At 35.5% G+C, this 16,502-nt stretch overlaps 2 protein-coding genes across 5 annotated transcripts in view; one reads left to right on the top strand and one right to left on the bottom strand.

The window, feature by feature from the left end:
- TBCD (tubulin folding cofactor D) overlaps window positions 1-16,502 on the top strand; it is a 131,501-nt gene that overhangs the window by 30,587 nt on the left and 84,412 nt on the right. The window lies entirely within an intron of this gene.
- ZNF750 (zinc finger protein 750) lies at window positions 1,665-10,112 on the bottom strand. Its single transcript, XM_030013159.1, has 3 exons — window positions 10,002-10,112; window positions 3,782-5,418; window positions 1,665-3,358 (listed from the first exon to the last, which is right to left on the bottom strand). Exons 2-3 carry the CDS (start codon window positions 5,206-5,208, stop codon window positions 2,638-2,640), a joined length of 2,148 nt encoding a protein of 715 aa, XP_029869019.1. The 5' UTR covers window positions 5,209-5,418; window positions 10,002-10,112; the 3' UTR covers window positions 1,665-2,637.

Raw genomic sequence — 16,502 nt, 5'->3', positions numbered from 1 at the left:
AAATTAATTTGAAAAAATAATTATACTAAATACAGTATATTCTAGTTTAATTTGCAAGTCTGTCTTATTCAGTTTTGCTTTATGTAAGTTATCCAGTCCACTATTAATGTAGAAATTCAAAGTTGATTATAATAATTTGGAGAAAGACAAAGGAATGCGTTCTGGAAGTTGGAAGAAAAGTTAACACAGTGATCTTAAGAGGAACTGTGTTGTACTTTGAAAGAGACTTATATTCAAATTGTCCTTTACATAATTATTTAAGAAATTAGGACAAGTGCAAAGTAGTATTCGTAGTTAGGAGTAACTAACTACACAATTCGAGACATAGGGAGTCACTTCTAGGCAGCAGTTATACAGGAAAGGACGTAAGAATTCATGTGGGTCTCCCATATCATTCCACAATTTTATTTATCTTAGTAGAACAAGATGGTGAAAAAGAAGTCATGAACAGTGTGGTAATCCTTCCATCTCACTTGATACTAAAATTATGACACATAGGGTACTCATCTTAGGACATCACACTTAAAAGATTATTTAAAGAAAGCTAGCCTAAAGCAGCAGGAATCATGAGAAGAACAGAAAATAAGACTGATGGGGAAAGGCTGAAGGAACTAAGGTTGTTTGGTTGAGTGAAGACAAAGCTGAAAGCTTATACTCTTCCTCTTAAAAGAAAACCTATACTTTTGACAACTATTTTCAGTGACCAGAACAAGACCATAGGTAATGGGTATAATTTCCAGCAAGAGAATAGTTAGATGAGCATTAGGACTGACTTTGTTATTCTATAGGAACTGGAGCCCTACAATAATTTGTTTATGGACACTGAGTTAGAAAGGTTTCTGTTAGGAAGGACAGAAATCAAGTTAATCAAGGTATGGAGAGCTGTTTGAGTAGTTAACCTTCATGGTTCCCTTCAGCCTAGTTTTTATTTAATTTGAGGAATGGAGATGAGGTAGACTTCATCAATGGAGCTTGGTTTTAGGAACAATATTTGTATAGAGATGGTGAAGAATTAATCCTTGAATTGTATGAAAAACCACCAAAAAGTTTTTCCTTATTGATTTAAAGAAATTCAAATTAACAATAAAAGAGATACATGAGATTCTTCTTAAATTATGGATAAGGGAAACTATGAAACGTTCTGCTTCCAGACATTAGTGAGGCAAATAACTTCATGTAGTTTAAAAAACAGCAGCGGCAATGCTAGACTCCGTAATTTCATATTTGGAAATTACGGATTTGGTAGCATACATCCCTAAGCTTGAAGCTTTAAACTTGGCCTAGAAAGAAGCTCTTTCTTCCCCTGCAGCCTTGCTGTTGTAATTTGAGTTAATTGGACTTTTTCTGTTACCATATTCCCTTTGTTCAAACTCAGATTGATATTCTTGTCTTTTGTAGAAGTTTTGATAAGCTTTAAGGTGGAGGGAACTCTGAGGTTCGTCATATGGAGCTAAAGTACAGATGAATTAATCTGCATAATGAACTTCCTTCACTGAAGGAACCTCCTTTTTTAGAGTTGATGGGTATTCCATGCCAAATTCTACTTGTAAATTGAAAATTTAGCTAGCAATTTCTTTGCTAATTTTTCTTCCAAATATGTGTTACAGATAGTGTAATGAATGTATTTGTGTTCATTAATGACTTTCCGTATATTTTAAGTACAGGTCATAGATTTATTTGAAAAATTGCAAGTTTATATACACAGTTATAGAAGAAGAAAGTAGTTTTAGGATGTATGTAGAAGCACACTGAAACTGATAATTAGTGATACATGTATACTGAAATAACACCTTCACCAGGAGAGTTTGCCTCAGGTGAAATAAATTATATAAATAACCTTTTACGCTTGGAGTTTGAAGGTTGCCCAGTGTCTGTCTAACCTCAAAGGATTAGGCATCTAAATTGTTTAGATCTTCAAATTTTCAGTATTGTTTTCACAGTGGTTCAGTTAAAGGTGAACATAAACTGCATTTGTTAAATTAGTGCAGGCTTTCTTTGGTTTAACTTGAGTTTGTTCTTAGTCAACATAAGAAAAGCTTGCTTATACAAGGTTTGGATCAGTTTGTTTAAACTATCGTCTGCCTCTGAGTAACAAAATTTGGTCTGTTGTTCTGTATTATGGCATAATGGTAAAGGGCATTCATACACAAAACAGTTTTTACAGTAAATTCTAAATAGGCAGGTTTAATCTTAAGCTTATTTAAACTACTGCACAGTGAAATAAAAAGATTTTCAAAGAAAAAAGACAAACAAGCCCTATTAAGTGAAATTAAGCCTCAAAAAGACTATGACAGTATGTTACCGAACAATATTATTTCTAGAGCTTAAGCATCTTTTAAGAAAAGAAGTTGTAAAAGTTATTTTACATTAATACAATTGCAAAAAACCTTAAAGATTCATCTAATATACTTTGGCTTTAGTAATGAATGCAAAAATTCACTCATCAAAATCTGAGCTTATACAAGGGAAAGTTCAGTTACTTAAAAATATTAATATAAAATTATGAACATTATTTACATGGGAGAGATTGAACGTATCTTGTCATGGACCAAACCCAATAAGAGATGGTTTGTAGGAATTTTACAATGCTGCTGGTAACTAGCTTCTATGACCAGAAACTCACTGGAAAGTGAAGTATTAAGATACTCTTGTTCTCTTCCTTAAAGTGAAGACTCTGCTACAGTCATTTGGCCTTACTCTTTTAGTGCCTTGCTGTGATTTTGCCGATTCTTTTTGATTTGTCCTTTTTTGTCCTTTTACTTTTTGATTGCACTGAGTATCCTGAGTATCAGAAGAATTAAGAGTAGCTTCTGTACATGAAGCATTACTGTCCTGAGGACTCTGTCCTTCATTGTCCATTCTAACTTTGCTTGGGCTGTACGCAGCTAGCTGACAGAGAGCTACAGCTGCTGTTTGTTTCTGTTCATCACAGCTGTCAATTATTCTTAAGTCTTGAGCTTCATTACAGGGAGCTGTGAAAGAAGATTTGTCACAGGCACTGTTAATAGGGTTCTTGGGGTTACATGCATCTGCTCCAGAGGTTTCGTTTTCGGTGTTTGGAGAAGTAGCAGCACCATTATCATGAGATGGACTGTGGAATGACGTTTTCAGGCTTACTGTGTTACAGGAATCTTTTACTGAGAGGTTGAGAGGCATGTCTTGCAATTCCAGAAAGTTCTGACTTTCTGTTTTGGATGTGGTTTTGTATGCATGCTCATGAATAGGTCCTGTGTTTGTGTCAGCCTTTTTTGAAAGATTAAGGGGAGCTATCCCTGTGTCTTCTTCCGTGTTGGACAGTGAGCCTTCATTGTTATGGCATTCGTTCTGTGTGTGTGAATCTTCATCAGTGACATTAATGCTGAAAGAAATGAGGAGAAAAGAGAATTCACTATCAGTTGTTTTTTTAAATTGGGGCTGAGAAGGTGGGCAGGAAGGAAAAAAAATATCTGTCTAGAAGTCTGACAATTTTATTGTTTCTCCTTTAACTCCCCCAAGTCCCTTTCACCATACACATCGCTGTAACACAGATAATTTCCTGAAATGTACAGACACATGAATAGTAATGGTATTGGAAATACCTGATACATTAAGGAAAGTGAGTGGTCTACTCACTATAGCAACTGTGAGTTGTACTGTGTTTTGCACAGTTAACATAGAACAAATTATCTCAGTGCTGTAAATTTAAATATATTTTGGGGGCATTGCATGAAATGTGTCCATCTATCTTTGTGTGTCCCTAGTAAATCTGACAAGAATTTGCAAAGTGATTTTACTATTTTACCTGGTAGGTGATTCTCCTCTATCTTGCTGTGTCTGCACACTTTGAAGTACAGTTGGTTGATCAGTGCTTTTTCTCACAGGTCTGAAAGCTGTGAAGTTTTCTTCTGGCTGATCATACTTGCCAAGTGATGTGGAAGATGACTTGTTAGAAAGGTCAAATAAGCCTTCGCATGCATGGCTTGTTTGAGTGAAGTTGGTTGGGCTAGGTCTGCCGGGGGAGCCTGTTGCGGCACTTCCTGCAAGAGGGCTCATTTTAGCATTCTCTCTTTCATTTTGGTCGTCTTTGGAATGACTTTTGGCATGCAATAATGTAATTTCTTTTTCATAATCTGCTTGTTTTTTATGTGAACTTAGAGGATATTGTTGGGATGGGCTTAAAGAAGCGGGATACAGCAAGGTAGTTTCTTCCATTAGGTGAGAATTTTGATCTCTGTTAATACCAGCTACATGTGAAAATCTGTAAAATGGAGGATCTGTTGGCCTACAAAATCCATAAGGTATCGGAGGAGTGGAATGATATTGTTGGAACAATCGATAGTGTTCATACGCTGATGGATTTATGGGTTTTGGAAGTGGCCCAGGGTGGGGAAGAAAGTGTCTTTGATCTTGTGTGCCATAGACAGACAGAGCAGAGCTTTCACACTCTGAATTACCTGGAAGCAAGTAAGGTGTGTAGATAGCTAGCCTATGCTCATAAAAATGGGGTGAGTACTCAGGAATCATCGGTTGCATGTAAGGTGAAATGGAACCAAAGCCTTTTGTGGGAGCAACTTTATGTGGAAACTCTGGGAGGAAAGTAGAACCTGCTTTCCATGGGTGACTTGGTGCATGAAATGCAGACTTAGTGTGAAAGGGTGAACTTTTGTTAGAGAGCGATATAATTTCAGATACTTCACTATTTTCTGGGCCTTTACTATCTCTGTGTTCTCCTACAGGAACGAAAGCTGAGGGTCTTACAATGCTGTCCAATAGAGGCTGCATGCTGATAGCACTTTCTGCTGTAGTACTGGCAGGGGTTAATTCCTTCTGAATTGCAGGTTTTTGTCCTTGAATTGCTGTGTTTGTTGCCTGGTTTTGTAATTCAACGTTTTCCTTGGCATCTTCTTTTGCAAAAGGATATTGAGGCTTTGAATCGAGATTTGACAGTCCATTTGTGACAGATTTGGAAGAAGTTGGTTTGACTGTAGATTCAAGCTGATTGATCTGTTTGGGCTCCAAGGAACTGGTCTTTGGACACTTGATAATGCGATCCTGCTCTGATACTAAAGTAATTGAGTTTTTGCAGAGGCCATACTTCATATGATTAAAAAGATGGGATTTCTCATTGCAAGTAAAGGGGCACTGAAAGCACTTGTACTTAAATGGCTTTCCTGGTGGTCTTGGGATGTAATGAGGCTTCTTTGGTTTACGTTCTTTGAGGAGACTCATTTTTGTTCTGCTTTAAACAATTAAATGTAATGGTTCTTTATAAAAACTTTCTTGTGGTTAGCTTTCCTCAGTTTTAGCCTCTTGATGTTTCCAGTTTTTCAGGTTTCTAGAATCCTTCTTTCCAGGTGAAGAGAGGAAGCCAACTCCTGTGGTGTCTCAGGGAAGAGGGGGTGCCGGAAAACAACACTTTTGCAACTGGCAGTGCAGGAACTGTAACACAAAGTTTAAAATTAGCTGTAGTGGAACACTGGAACTAAATACAAAGTAATGCATTCTTTTAACTGTATTCCCCTTCATATTACATACGGTGTGTTGTGGGGTTTTTTAAAACAAAACAAAAATGCTAGATGCCAGATTTGAGATAGACATACATTAAAGTTTGACATCCTTCCACACCTCAGTGTAGTCACAGAAGTGGCCTAATTTTCAGCAGTGCTAGTCACCTGCCACTGCTACTGGCTTGAAGGAGTTTTCTTTGAAAACTGAAGGAACATTCATTCAGAAGATGAAAGTAGAAGTCTAGGTGGAGCTGTTGAGAGAGAAGCGGAGGTGGGCAGGATGAGAAGAGGCAGGTCCTGGCAGCAGCTGGATATGGGGCAAGCCTGTCAGGCCGGTTGGGGAGAGAGAGGAGGGAATTTCCTGCTTTGGTGAAATGAGGGTGGAGTGGATTGGTTGCACTTGGGTAGCTGACTTGGCTCTTTCAGAGACTGACCAACCCCCTCTTTTAACTGGCATGACATTTCCTAACAGCCTAATCTCAATGGATACCTCAAAAGTGGCCAATCTCTCGAAGGATAAAACCACACCAATTTTCTTCCTCTTCCTAATTCAATTAAGAGAAATGAGTACTGCAATATCTGACTAATAGAATCTTCTGCTTGATAAACACATTTCACATTCTTCTGCTGTGTAGCACCTTACATATTGCATATAGTTAACACAGACACACAAGTGTATTAATTTGGGTAAAAAAGTGTCTGGCAGTAATTGATTTATAGGGGAGTGATCTATCTGCCTTTCTTCAGAAAAACTAAGGTTGTGGATACTTTATACAGCCTAATGATTTGCTCAGTAGATAAGTCAGGAGGGCTTGTATCAGCTTGTTCCATTATGTTCACTGATTCTGAAGGCGTGAGAAACTCTCAGAGTCAAGTTCTCATGATTTTATAGGATGTGTTATGGCAGAGATCTAAAAACTGATGATTTCATCATGAACTATAAGCATCATTATCAAAATGATGACTGTTGCAAAACCACGTACTGTATCTATTGTGTTACCCGAAACTACAGGAATACTAATTGTAAGAGTGACTAGATAGCATGATATTTTTATTTTTTTTTTTTTTAAAAAAAGCTTTTTGCATAGAAGTTTGGATTAGTAGTATTAAAATACTAAGTTTATGAAAAGAACTGCTGGTAATTACATGCTGTGAGATTTTAGTTAAAGTAGAGATGTTTTGCATTTCCTAAATCAGAGATTATTTAATAGACAATGACATGCAACACGTTATGAAAACTGAAGGCAAAGCTACAGAATTGCTGCTTGTTTCATCAGGTATAGTAATTCTAGCAAATTGTATTGAATGTTGTTTCTGATGTCATAGAAATATTAATTTTGTTAAAATAGTAATTGTGAAGGTACCCTGAAAAATGCAAAGCTGCTTTCTAAGTAGAAAAAACAATCAAGGTTTTTCTTAAAATTAACAAATGATTAAATGTGCAATAGCTGAAAGAAAAAGGAATGTGTAGAGAAGTAGCCTTTTATTTTTCAGGTTTTAGCAAAACTTTTTTCATTGTTTGAGTTGGATAGTGATACTGTAACAATGAAAAAAAATTGAATTGTACAGCAGCATGTTAAATAAAGTCTTGTCATTGGAGTCTGGTTAAAATGATAATTAAATAAATTACAAAAAAATCATATAGTTTAAAAAAATATTTTAAAGAATGACAGCTAGAATTCCTTTGAAAGATTAAGAGTAATGCTTTTACATAAATAAAATATTGAAGCGTAGGAGGGGAGGTCCAGATAGGGAACTGTTGGGGTTTTTTTTGGGTTTTTTTTTCTGTCTTAAGTGAGTTTGTTGCATTTATCTTTGACTAATGATGTATAACTAATGTGGACAGTTTGTAATAGACTTGACCAAGTCAGCTTGTACCTGTTGTTCTTTATATCTTCTTGGAAATACTTGTACTAATTATTCTTGAAAAAAAGATATTGTTGTCAAAACTTCATTGCATTCTTAGTTGAACCATTTATGATAACAGTCCGAATTTGCATTCAGGTGCAGCACTTATAATAAAGAGATGTTAATTAGATTTTCTTGTTCTGCTAGCTTTCCTTTGCTTAATAATGAAAATTCCTGTGTGTCCTGTTCCCCCCCACCCCGACTTTGTACTTGGTATTTAACTTTGATTCAAGTTATTCCTGTTCAACAGAGTATTAACTATCGTTTCTTAATAAGATAAAATGCATTGTTGCAGTTTTAATCTTAAAAGTTTAGAGCGTTGGAGCTTCTTTGCCATGTGTACCACGGGAGAGAATTACAACAGTGCTTTTTTTTTTTTAAAAAATTTGTTTTGATGGCATGCTTAGCCTGCAGACAGTAGCGCTCCCAGAACCTGCTGCTCGGACTTGAGAGGTGTAGAACGAGTAGCTTATTTTAAAGGGTGTTTACCCTTTCGTAAACTTAGGCTAGTGTAAGCCAGATGGATGTTGTGTTTCTCTCTTTTACTATTTAATCCCTTTTTTTCTCATGGTTTAAAAATGCCAGTAATAAAATATTTCTAAACCCAGACAAGAAGGATAATTTCTCCTCCAATCTCTTAAGTAAAACACAGGAGTATCTGGCAGAGGTACATATTTCATAATTAAAAAAAATTAAAACTATTTGATCCCACACATACAGCTGGAAAAGACATTAGTGGTTTAAAATAGGTGCAACCAATTAAAACTGTCTCTTTATAAATAATGTTAGTTACTTACAGTTGTACAATGTATGTTTTGTGCTACCAAAATTAAAATTTAGTATTAGAAAGAAGAATCAAAATAAGTAGTTGCTTTTTCCTTAAACTTGAATGCAATAACTTGTGCTATCCTTTAAAAGTGGGAAAAAATTCTTCAGTAGCAGGATAATTTTCATGTAACTTTTTTTTTTTTTCAGATTGAGAATTTATTTCCTGTATACCTGATTTTAGAAATGCAGGTAGTTATATATTGTTAAGATTTTCTCTTTCTAGTTTTGAATTGTAGTAGTATTATTTATTTATATTTTTATTGAAAACAGTTATTCAGATAATATTGGTTAAACTTGAGGTTGTCTTAGTTGTTTGTTTCTTGTCAATAGTATACCTCCTCACGGCTTTCTAATCTGTAGCCCTTTTCAACCTGAGACCAATAGCTGCAAGTTTTTTTTCCTTCTATTTTTGAAACTATGTTGTTGGTATCTCCTTGCCTTTAACATATTAGCAGGTTCAGAAAACAAGAATATCGTTTAACATTGTGTGTATGTGTGTGTGTATAAATACATAAACAAAAATGTAAGTGGGTATAAGTATATACACACATGTATTCACAGATGTATTCATACACACGCATACACACACATATATATGTACATATATATATATGTGCATGTTGTTTTTTAGGTTTTTAAGTAGTCTAAATTGTTTAAGATGCTCAGTTGATCAAAGAGGAAATTTCAAAATGTCTTTTATTACAAGCAAGGATGGTAATTATATTTCTTTTTAGGACACTGCTTTAGCAAACTACGTAACAGTTTGTCATGCACACTCCATTATTATTGCAGTATCCTTTTGGTGATGTTGATCTCTCTGACCAGGAGTACTTACTGGGGTGGAACATTTTGAAGGACATGCTATAATTAAAATATTGTGATGTGGCATTATTGCATAACTCAAGGACATGCCATTGTCACCTACCTAGAGTGTTGCAAGAACAAGATTTGTGAGTTTTATTCTAGCTGAGATTTTCCAGTGATTAACTACCACTCCCTTCTAAACTTCCAGTTCCTTTAAACTGAAAGATAAATTTTAACGCAACTGTTTGTTAATTAGGAGGAAACATGGGCGAGAGGAGTGGGTTGGTAAGGACTGGAAAGGAAGCGTGTGTTGAAGGTACGGACCAAAGAGGACTGCGTGCTTGTGTGTGAGGGCACGCATGTGTCTCTGTGTGTGTGTGTGCGTGCAAGACGAAGTACAGAAACAGATTAAGTAAGTTGGTTAGGCAGTGTGGATAAGAAATAAAAATTTTTGTAAATATTAAGTTAATAATTCAATGTCTTAATACACTTTTAATTGACTAGAGAGAGGATAACTCAAAACAATCCAATTTTCTGTGCTAAATTCCCAGAAGCTGGAAAAAATAATAAATCAAAACTGGAGTACCTTATTTTCATACAAGCTTTTCAGATTAACCCGACACTACTGTATGAAGAATAGTTGGCAGACTAAACGTAGCAATTTTAAGCAATACAGCTTTTTGTCATACTTCAATACATTGACTTCCCATATGAAAAAAGGTGCTTAAAACACTTTTCACCAACAAGAGTTAATTATTGTAAAAACTTGCAAGAGTTAGTTTTTTCTCAGACTAAAATATTTCCCTCTCCTGTTGAAACTTTCTGCTGAAAGCTTAAACTGGTGCAGTAAATGCACCTGCTAGGAGTAACCTAGGCTTTTGAGAGAGCTGAAAAATGAACACTTCTGATTTACTTTTTAGATGTTAATATGAACACACTTTATTTGAAAAAAATACTCTAAAGAAATGTACTTACCAGATACATAGATGTCTGAAACCTTCAAGGTGATCACTGTTGGTAAGCTGTAGCTGTCACTGCTGAGAGAGAAGTACCTGTTCTCTGCTTGATCTCTAAGTGAAACTGCAGGAGGTTGTTTCAGGGGGAGGGACTTAAGAAGTGTAGGAGTTGAGCCCTCGGGGTGTAGAGATGCACCTGATATTACTCCAGCCTGAAGCTACGATTCATTTGTTTGCGTCCACTGCTTTCATTCAGCATTACCTCAGCATCTAAGCTATCGAAGAGAGCTCTTGTCCCTTTTGTGCCCTCCAACAACCAAGTTTTACTCTGAACTGTAGTGTCTGTTCCTCTGAGTAGCAGTGTGCAATGTGGGGTCAAAAATGGCTTAGGTAATATACTGAGCTTTTAATATATTTAACTTTCGTAGAAGTGACTTGTGAGCAGCAGAATGGACTGTACACAGGGGGTAGCAAAGCTTAAAAAAATAATAATTTTACTCTTTTTTTAGAGACTGACATTTTTTATTGAATGCCTGTGTAGCTTTAATATTGTTGCTCTTTTCTTCCTCCCCCTCTCCATTTTTATTTAAATCTTTTTGTCCTTCATGAGTCTCCTTTCTGAAGGCGGGACTGAACTAACTCCAAGCTTGCTTGCCACAGGAACCTGCCAAAGCTTGCCTATAATCAACAGTCAAATGTACAGATCCTGTAAATGGAAAGGAGTCACCTCAGTAAGAAATTGATTATCATGTCTATATGTTTGCTTAGGAGCTGTGAAATTGAATGGCAAAAGGAGAAAGTCAACTGATCATCCACTGATTAGTACTAGTACTTGCTTTTAGTTGCATTGTAGTTAGAGTTTATAAATGACAAATTTATTAGTGTATTTGCTAGTCATCTAGTGACATTGCTGAGTTGTTTAGTGAAAGATTAACCTCGTGCATACTGGTTGTTAAAAGGAAAATCTTTTGATAGTTCTAGCTCCCTCTAAAAAACATTCCTGTTACTGAATGTAAAAACAAAGGGGGTTTTGGCTACTAATTCTAATGTTATTGAGATGTTAAAATTTCTGTTCAAAACTTAAATTCAGCTGGATGAACATGATAACTGTCTTGTTTCACCCACTGCTCTATAGATAAGACAGCTGCAGATTACTGAAACTTTTAAATATAGAATTAGGATTAATTTTATACTTGGCAAAGGTATGATCTTTTGAATGAAAATTATTAAGGAAATTGTCACCTGAGTAAAAGTTTTTCAAAATCAATCTCTAAATAGTCTCTTAAAAATAATTTTAAAGGTGTGGCTTTTATCTTGATGGAATGACTTACAGACATCTACTTTCCTGTCTAGGTAGGCAGATCACCATCCTTCCCCTTGCTATGCCAATGTAGTTTTCTGGAAAATTTTTCTGAATATAAGCAATCACTAATTTTAAGGTAGAAAGGTGGCTCTTGTGTTTTGGTTTTGTTGGGGGTTTTTTTGTTTTTTTTTTTTTTTTTTAATTTTTTATTATTATCTTCCTATAATGCAGCTTAGCAGTGTAAAAATGTCATATTACAGTCTAGTTTGTAAATCCTTTGGCTTTAGATGGATTAACAAGAGTGTTTATAGTCGCTCATCCTTCCATTTAGTTGTAAAATGTTTTGAAGAAAAGTAGTGTATTAGAAAATTCTACCTGCAGAGAAAGATCTTGTAATGTCTGCATTCAGAAACATCTCTGAAAAGACCTAAGGAGAAAAGTCCTTTGCTTTCTCAACAGAAGATGTTATTCAGTAGTTCTCAGTCCATAGAGAATAGTCTTTCTTTCCTGTCAATAAGTTTGTGTGCCATATCAATCTACATAACTGTCCTCATTTTTCTTCTGCAAATGTGGATCATTTTATGTTGTCTGTAGCTGAAGGAAGGTACCATCAGGTTTCTATTTTTGCATCTGATGGGGTGGAGGTAGGTTTCCTTGAATAGAATCAGATCAGATTTTTTTGTTTTGAAATAAAGTTGCAATTTCTGGCATCTAGAGGAAACTATTGAAGGACTCCTTTAATATAGGTGACTGAACTGGGATAAGAGGCAGTCAATATTTGAACTTTGATTTTATTTTTCCCCCCCTTCTCCCTATCCCACTTCCCTGATCTGGTATGTCGAGGGGAGACATGATGTCCAGTTGCTGCCTTGACCCAAGGAAAACAATGTTTTAAATCTAGCTACTTCCTGAAAGTTGCTATTAGTCAGATCAGCTGAAATCAGCTGTGAACAAAGTAGAACTGGAAAAAAAAAGAACAGCTAATGTAAATTCTCCTTTTCTTGGTGCTTGGATGGTATTCAAAAATCCACATCTGGGGGAAAAGATTCACTGGTGGACCACAGAAAAGGAACGTGAGAGCTTCTGTTTGTGTATACTTCTAGAAGTAATAAATCTTGATTGCAGTGATACTGTTTCATCACTTATTTTTATTAACTCATTATACTTGCATCTTAAGTATTAGATAAACTGAACCCAGTCACTTGTTGGTAGCACCATTTTTAGTTTACCTGAGCACAAGTCAGATTAATTAAGAGCACCAGGATTGACATAGCAAAATTTGGATTTATTGATATTTTTCTCCCAAGTTGCTTTTTTTAAAGTGTGATTATTTTTGTATCTCTGGAGGGCTGAAGCTTTAGGTTTATATCTTCTATGGTGTAGAATATACTTCTATGTTCTAAGTTCTATATAAGTATTTTTTAACTGTAGTTGAATTTCATAGGTTTAATTACTGTAGCATAAAAACTGCCATTCTATAAATCTTACAAACTTCCTGCTTCATGTTTTTATATGAATTTTGTGGCTCAGCTTTAGCACTAAACAGAAAACAAAATGTCACTAGCAGAAACCATACATATAAATGGGATAAACTTAACCTATTCTTGATACACTGCTTACCTAATTTTTATTTTCCTCTTGCACTTCAAAATTCTATTTCCTAGGTTGATCAGATAATTCTTCATTTTCTGCCCTAATGCAAAGAATGGTCCTGGTGACTGGGTTGTTCTGCTCTTTTGACTTTACCTCGTAACAGTCAGAACTCTGATACCAGCTTTCAGAGAATGTCCACTGGTTGTCAGTCATCAACAATGTTTCCATATCTTTCTAGAGATGCCTTACAAATTAAAGAACTAATTAGTTATTCCAAGAAAGAAGAACTATCATAGGTAAATGTGAATAATCTCGTGTAGTTGAACACGGATAGACATGGAGCTAGTGAAGCTTAGCTTGCCATGTAAAGGAAACATCTTAGAATTGTGTGATTGGCAATATTCACTTCTATCTTTGTCATCTTAGTTATGTATCTAGATGTGTGGCTTTGAACTAAATGTTCAAGACAGTCCTTTTTTCTTTCTTTGATCACTTGAACTGAAGTTATTGACAGATTTTGCTATCTGTATTAGCATGTTTGTACTAGGTTATTCCATACCATTCCCGGAAGGGGGCAAATGTATTTGAATATAATTGCTGTAACTCATGCTGTGCCCCAAAACATTACATGATTCTTGTACAATATTCTCATAATTATTTTCTTCTATCCCATATGAATAGTTATTAGTCTTAATGCTTTTCGAATAACACCTTTGAAATGTGCCTTTGTTTTTCATAACGATTCCAGTCCCTGACTTCGGAGATATGTCTGGGCAGATTACCTTGCTGATGTTTGTGAGCCACTTGTTCATGATTACTAGAGCAAATTATTTGTATGGGAAAAGAATAAAAGTTCAGCAGTTAATAGCAACTGCAGATCATATTTTTAGATATTTATTGTGGCCTGTACTTTTAGTGTTTGGCCTGGAATAGGATGATATTCCTTCTGGTTCCCATCCTCGCCCTTGGGCACTGAAACACCTTGGGGGAAGTAGGTAACATCACAAATTGACACTGTGGGCAAAACTATGAACTGTTTATAAGAAGGGGTTTTTTTAATAGTCATTCTTTTCATTGCCAGTCATTCTAGCAGAGATGTAAAATGTACCTTTCTTCAGTTTCTACTTGATGCTCTGGTTATAATTCCCTTTTAAAATTTATTATTTTTGAAGTGTTTTTCATGCAGAGTATTTTTTCCTTTTCTGCTTTGATTTCAAGACTTAAGCCAGAGACTCTGAGACAGTTCTCTCACCTAGATGAAGTTTTTCTTGTCGAATCCAGTAGTAGGACCTGAGTTGTGTCGTGTGCAGTTCTAGTATATATTAAGTCAGTCCCACACATTTTTCTTCAAGGCATAATTGGCGTTGTGCTGCTGTGATGCTGCTCTGACAAAGAGAGCAGTGAGGTATATAATGAATACTCCTAGACTCAAAATATTCTTAGCTTTCAGTTATTCTTTGAAACATGTCAAATTTTATAAAGATTTATATGATTACTATATGTTGTCTACTATTTAAATAAATTTTAAAAGTGGGGAATATAAATGAGCAAATGAATTCTGATGTTTCATTCCATTAAAAAATACTAATGTTGCAGTTCTTGAGCTGCAGTTTGTCTGTTATGATTTTGAATTCAAAGTTACATGTTACCATTTAGCTGTAAAATTTCAGTTGTTTTTAGAACAGGTCATGAAGCTAAATTTGCATGTAGGGAAAACTTCCCCCCCCCCCCCCCCAAATGACCAGAAGTAATTTAAAAATCTTATGATCGGATGATGTATTTGTGTGAATTTCTACATTTGGAATTGCAGCACTCCTAAATGAAACATTTCTTACTGTACAGCGTATGTTAGGGCCAAAAACTTATATTTCAGTGTGGTTTCAGTATGATTTCACATCTTTTGTTTTGTGCTGTATTTGTGGTTTTGTCGGCTTCAGACTATTATTTATAGGGGTTTTTTATTTAATTGGGTGGGGATAAATACTAAACAAACAAGAGAATCCTAGTTTACTTGAATTTCTGGTTTGCTTGTGAAAGGACGTTATTAAAATTTCTCTTGATGACAGCATAGTATAAACTTTCTAGCTAATAAGGTGTGTCATATATAGGAACATGAAACTTCCTAGGCGTTCTTAATATGTCAGTGGTGAGATTAAAAGTGTTCTGGTGTTAAACTCTCTCAGTGGCTTGCTGACCACTGAATAGTCGCAGCTGTATCTGCTAAATGGCTAGGGGCCTAAACTTTCTCTACTTAAACGCCAGAAAAAGTCTCTTAAATGAAATCAGCGGTAGAACTATTAGTGTTTCACAGTCAAAGATAACTTGCTCTTTTTTGTTTGTTTGTTGTGCGTTATGTGGTCCTATTTTTACTATAAAACCAGGTATGTTTAAAGTAAGGTTGGAAACATTTGCATCTCTGAAGAGTAAGAAAAGGAAGCCAGGGAAAGAAGATTGGAGGAGCTGCATGGTTACGCTTGCAATGAATTAGTGCTTATTTTGGGAGGATTCCAGCCAGAAAGACATTGTATTTGATCTGCCTGCCTTCTTATATACCCTTACCCATTCACAGTGAATAGACTGAAACAATCCAACAATCCCTCTCTCCTTTTTTTAATTGTGGCAACAATAAAAGCAACATTTAAACAGAAGGCAATAATGCTGATGAGATACACAGGTAATGGCTAATTCAGAAGTCTGCTACTGGTGGGTCAATGCAAGTGATCCAAATCTTAAATTTGACTTTTTAAATCTTGGAACAGATGGGAAGGGTAGAAGTAGAGAGAGTGGAAAAAACCAATGTGTGAAGAACCAGACTTTATTTCCTCTGATTATAAATAACATTCAGAATAAAAGGAGAAACAAAGTGTGAGAAGAAAGTGAGGAGCATTGAGGTCTGCAGTTAGTGAGGGGGCTGAGACAGATTTGAGAGGGGACTTGGCAGTTTATGTTGTCTTGGGATTCAGTGACAAAATTAGTATGCTTTTTACCTTTTCAAAGAGGTCAGACACAATGCTACCGGTATCCAAAAAGACTCTGGTTTAGGGAAATATTTTGTGTATTATTTCTGCTGAATGATAAGCACATTTTTAAAATGGTTGCTTCAGTTGACATTTTTTCTTTGTTATAAAAATGTCCCATTGTCAAGTATATTTTTGGTGAAAAGTTTGTATGAAATGTCTCTCGTACTGTCAGAAAGTTTCAAATAGATGCAGCTAATCTCAATAGCAGATGCTACGGCTTTGAAAGAATATCTGTATGCACGAGTTCTGTGTCTGCAATTTTAAAATTCCCTCAGCTTCTGTTGCAAATATCTTATTGATTTGGTTAGAGTGGATACATGCCCTGTGATAGTACTGGATTATCTGTGTTCTGGTGCAGAGAATGCTTGCATATTTGCTAGTATTGATAAGAGATTGGATTCCTGTGTATTTTATCTGAGAGTGCAGAGAATGGTGCTTCCTGATATTTATATATAGCTTGATATACTTAAAAAAAACCCCAAAGTCTGAAAAACTCTACACACAATGAAAAAAGGAGCATTTTTGCTTGTCCAATTCCACTGTGCCATTTATTAAAAGAAAAAAAAAAACCTAACAAAAAGTAAAACCAATACTGTTTTCAAGT

This window comes from Aquila chrysaetos, chromosome 5, assembly GCF_900496995.4.
Source record: "Aquila chrysaetos chrysaetos chromosome 5, bAquChr1.4, whole genome shotgun sequence".
Classification (NCBI taxonomy): Eukaryota; Metazoa; Chordata; class Aves; order Accipitriformes; family Accipitridae; genus Aquila; species Aquila chrysaetos.
This window is presented reverse-complemented; position numbering and strand designations above follow the sequence as displayed.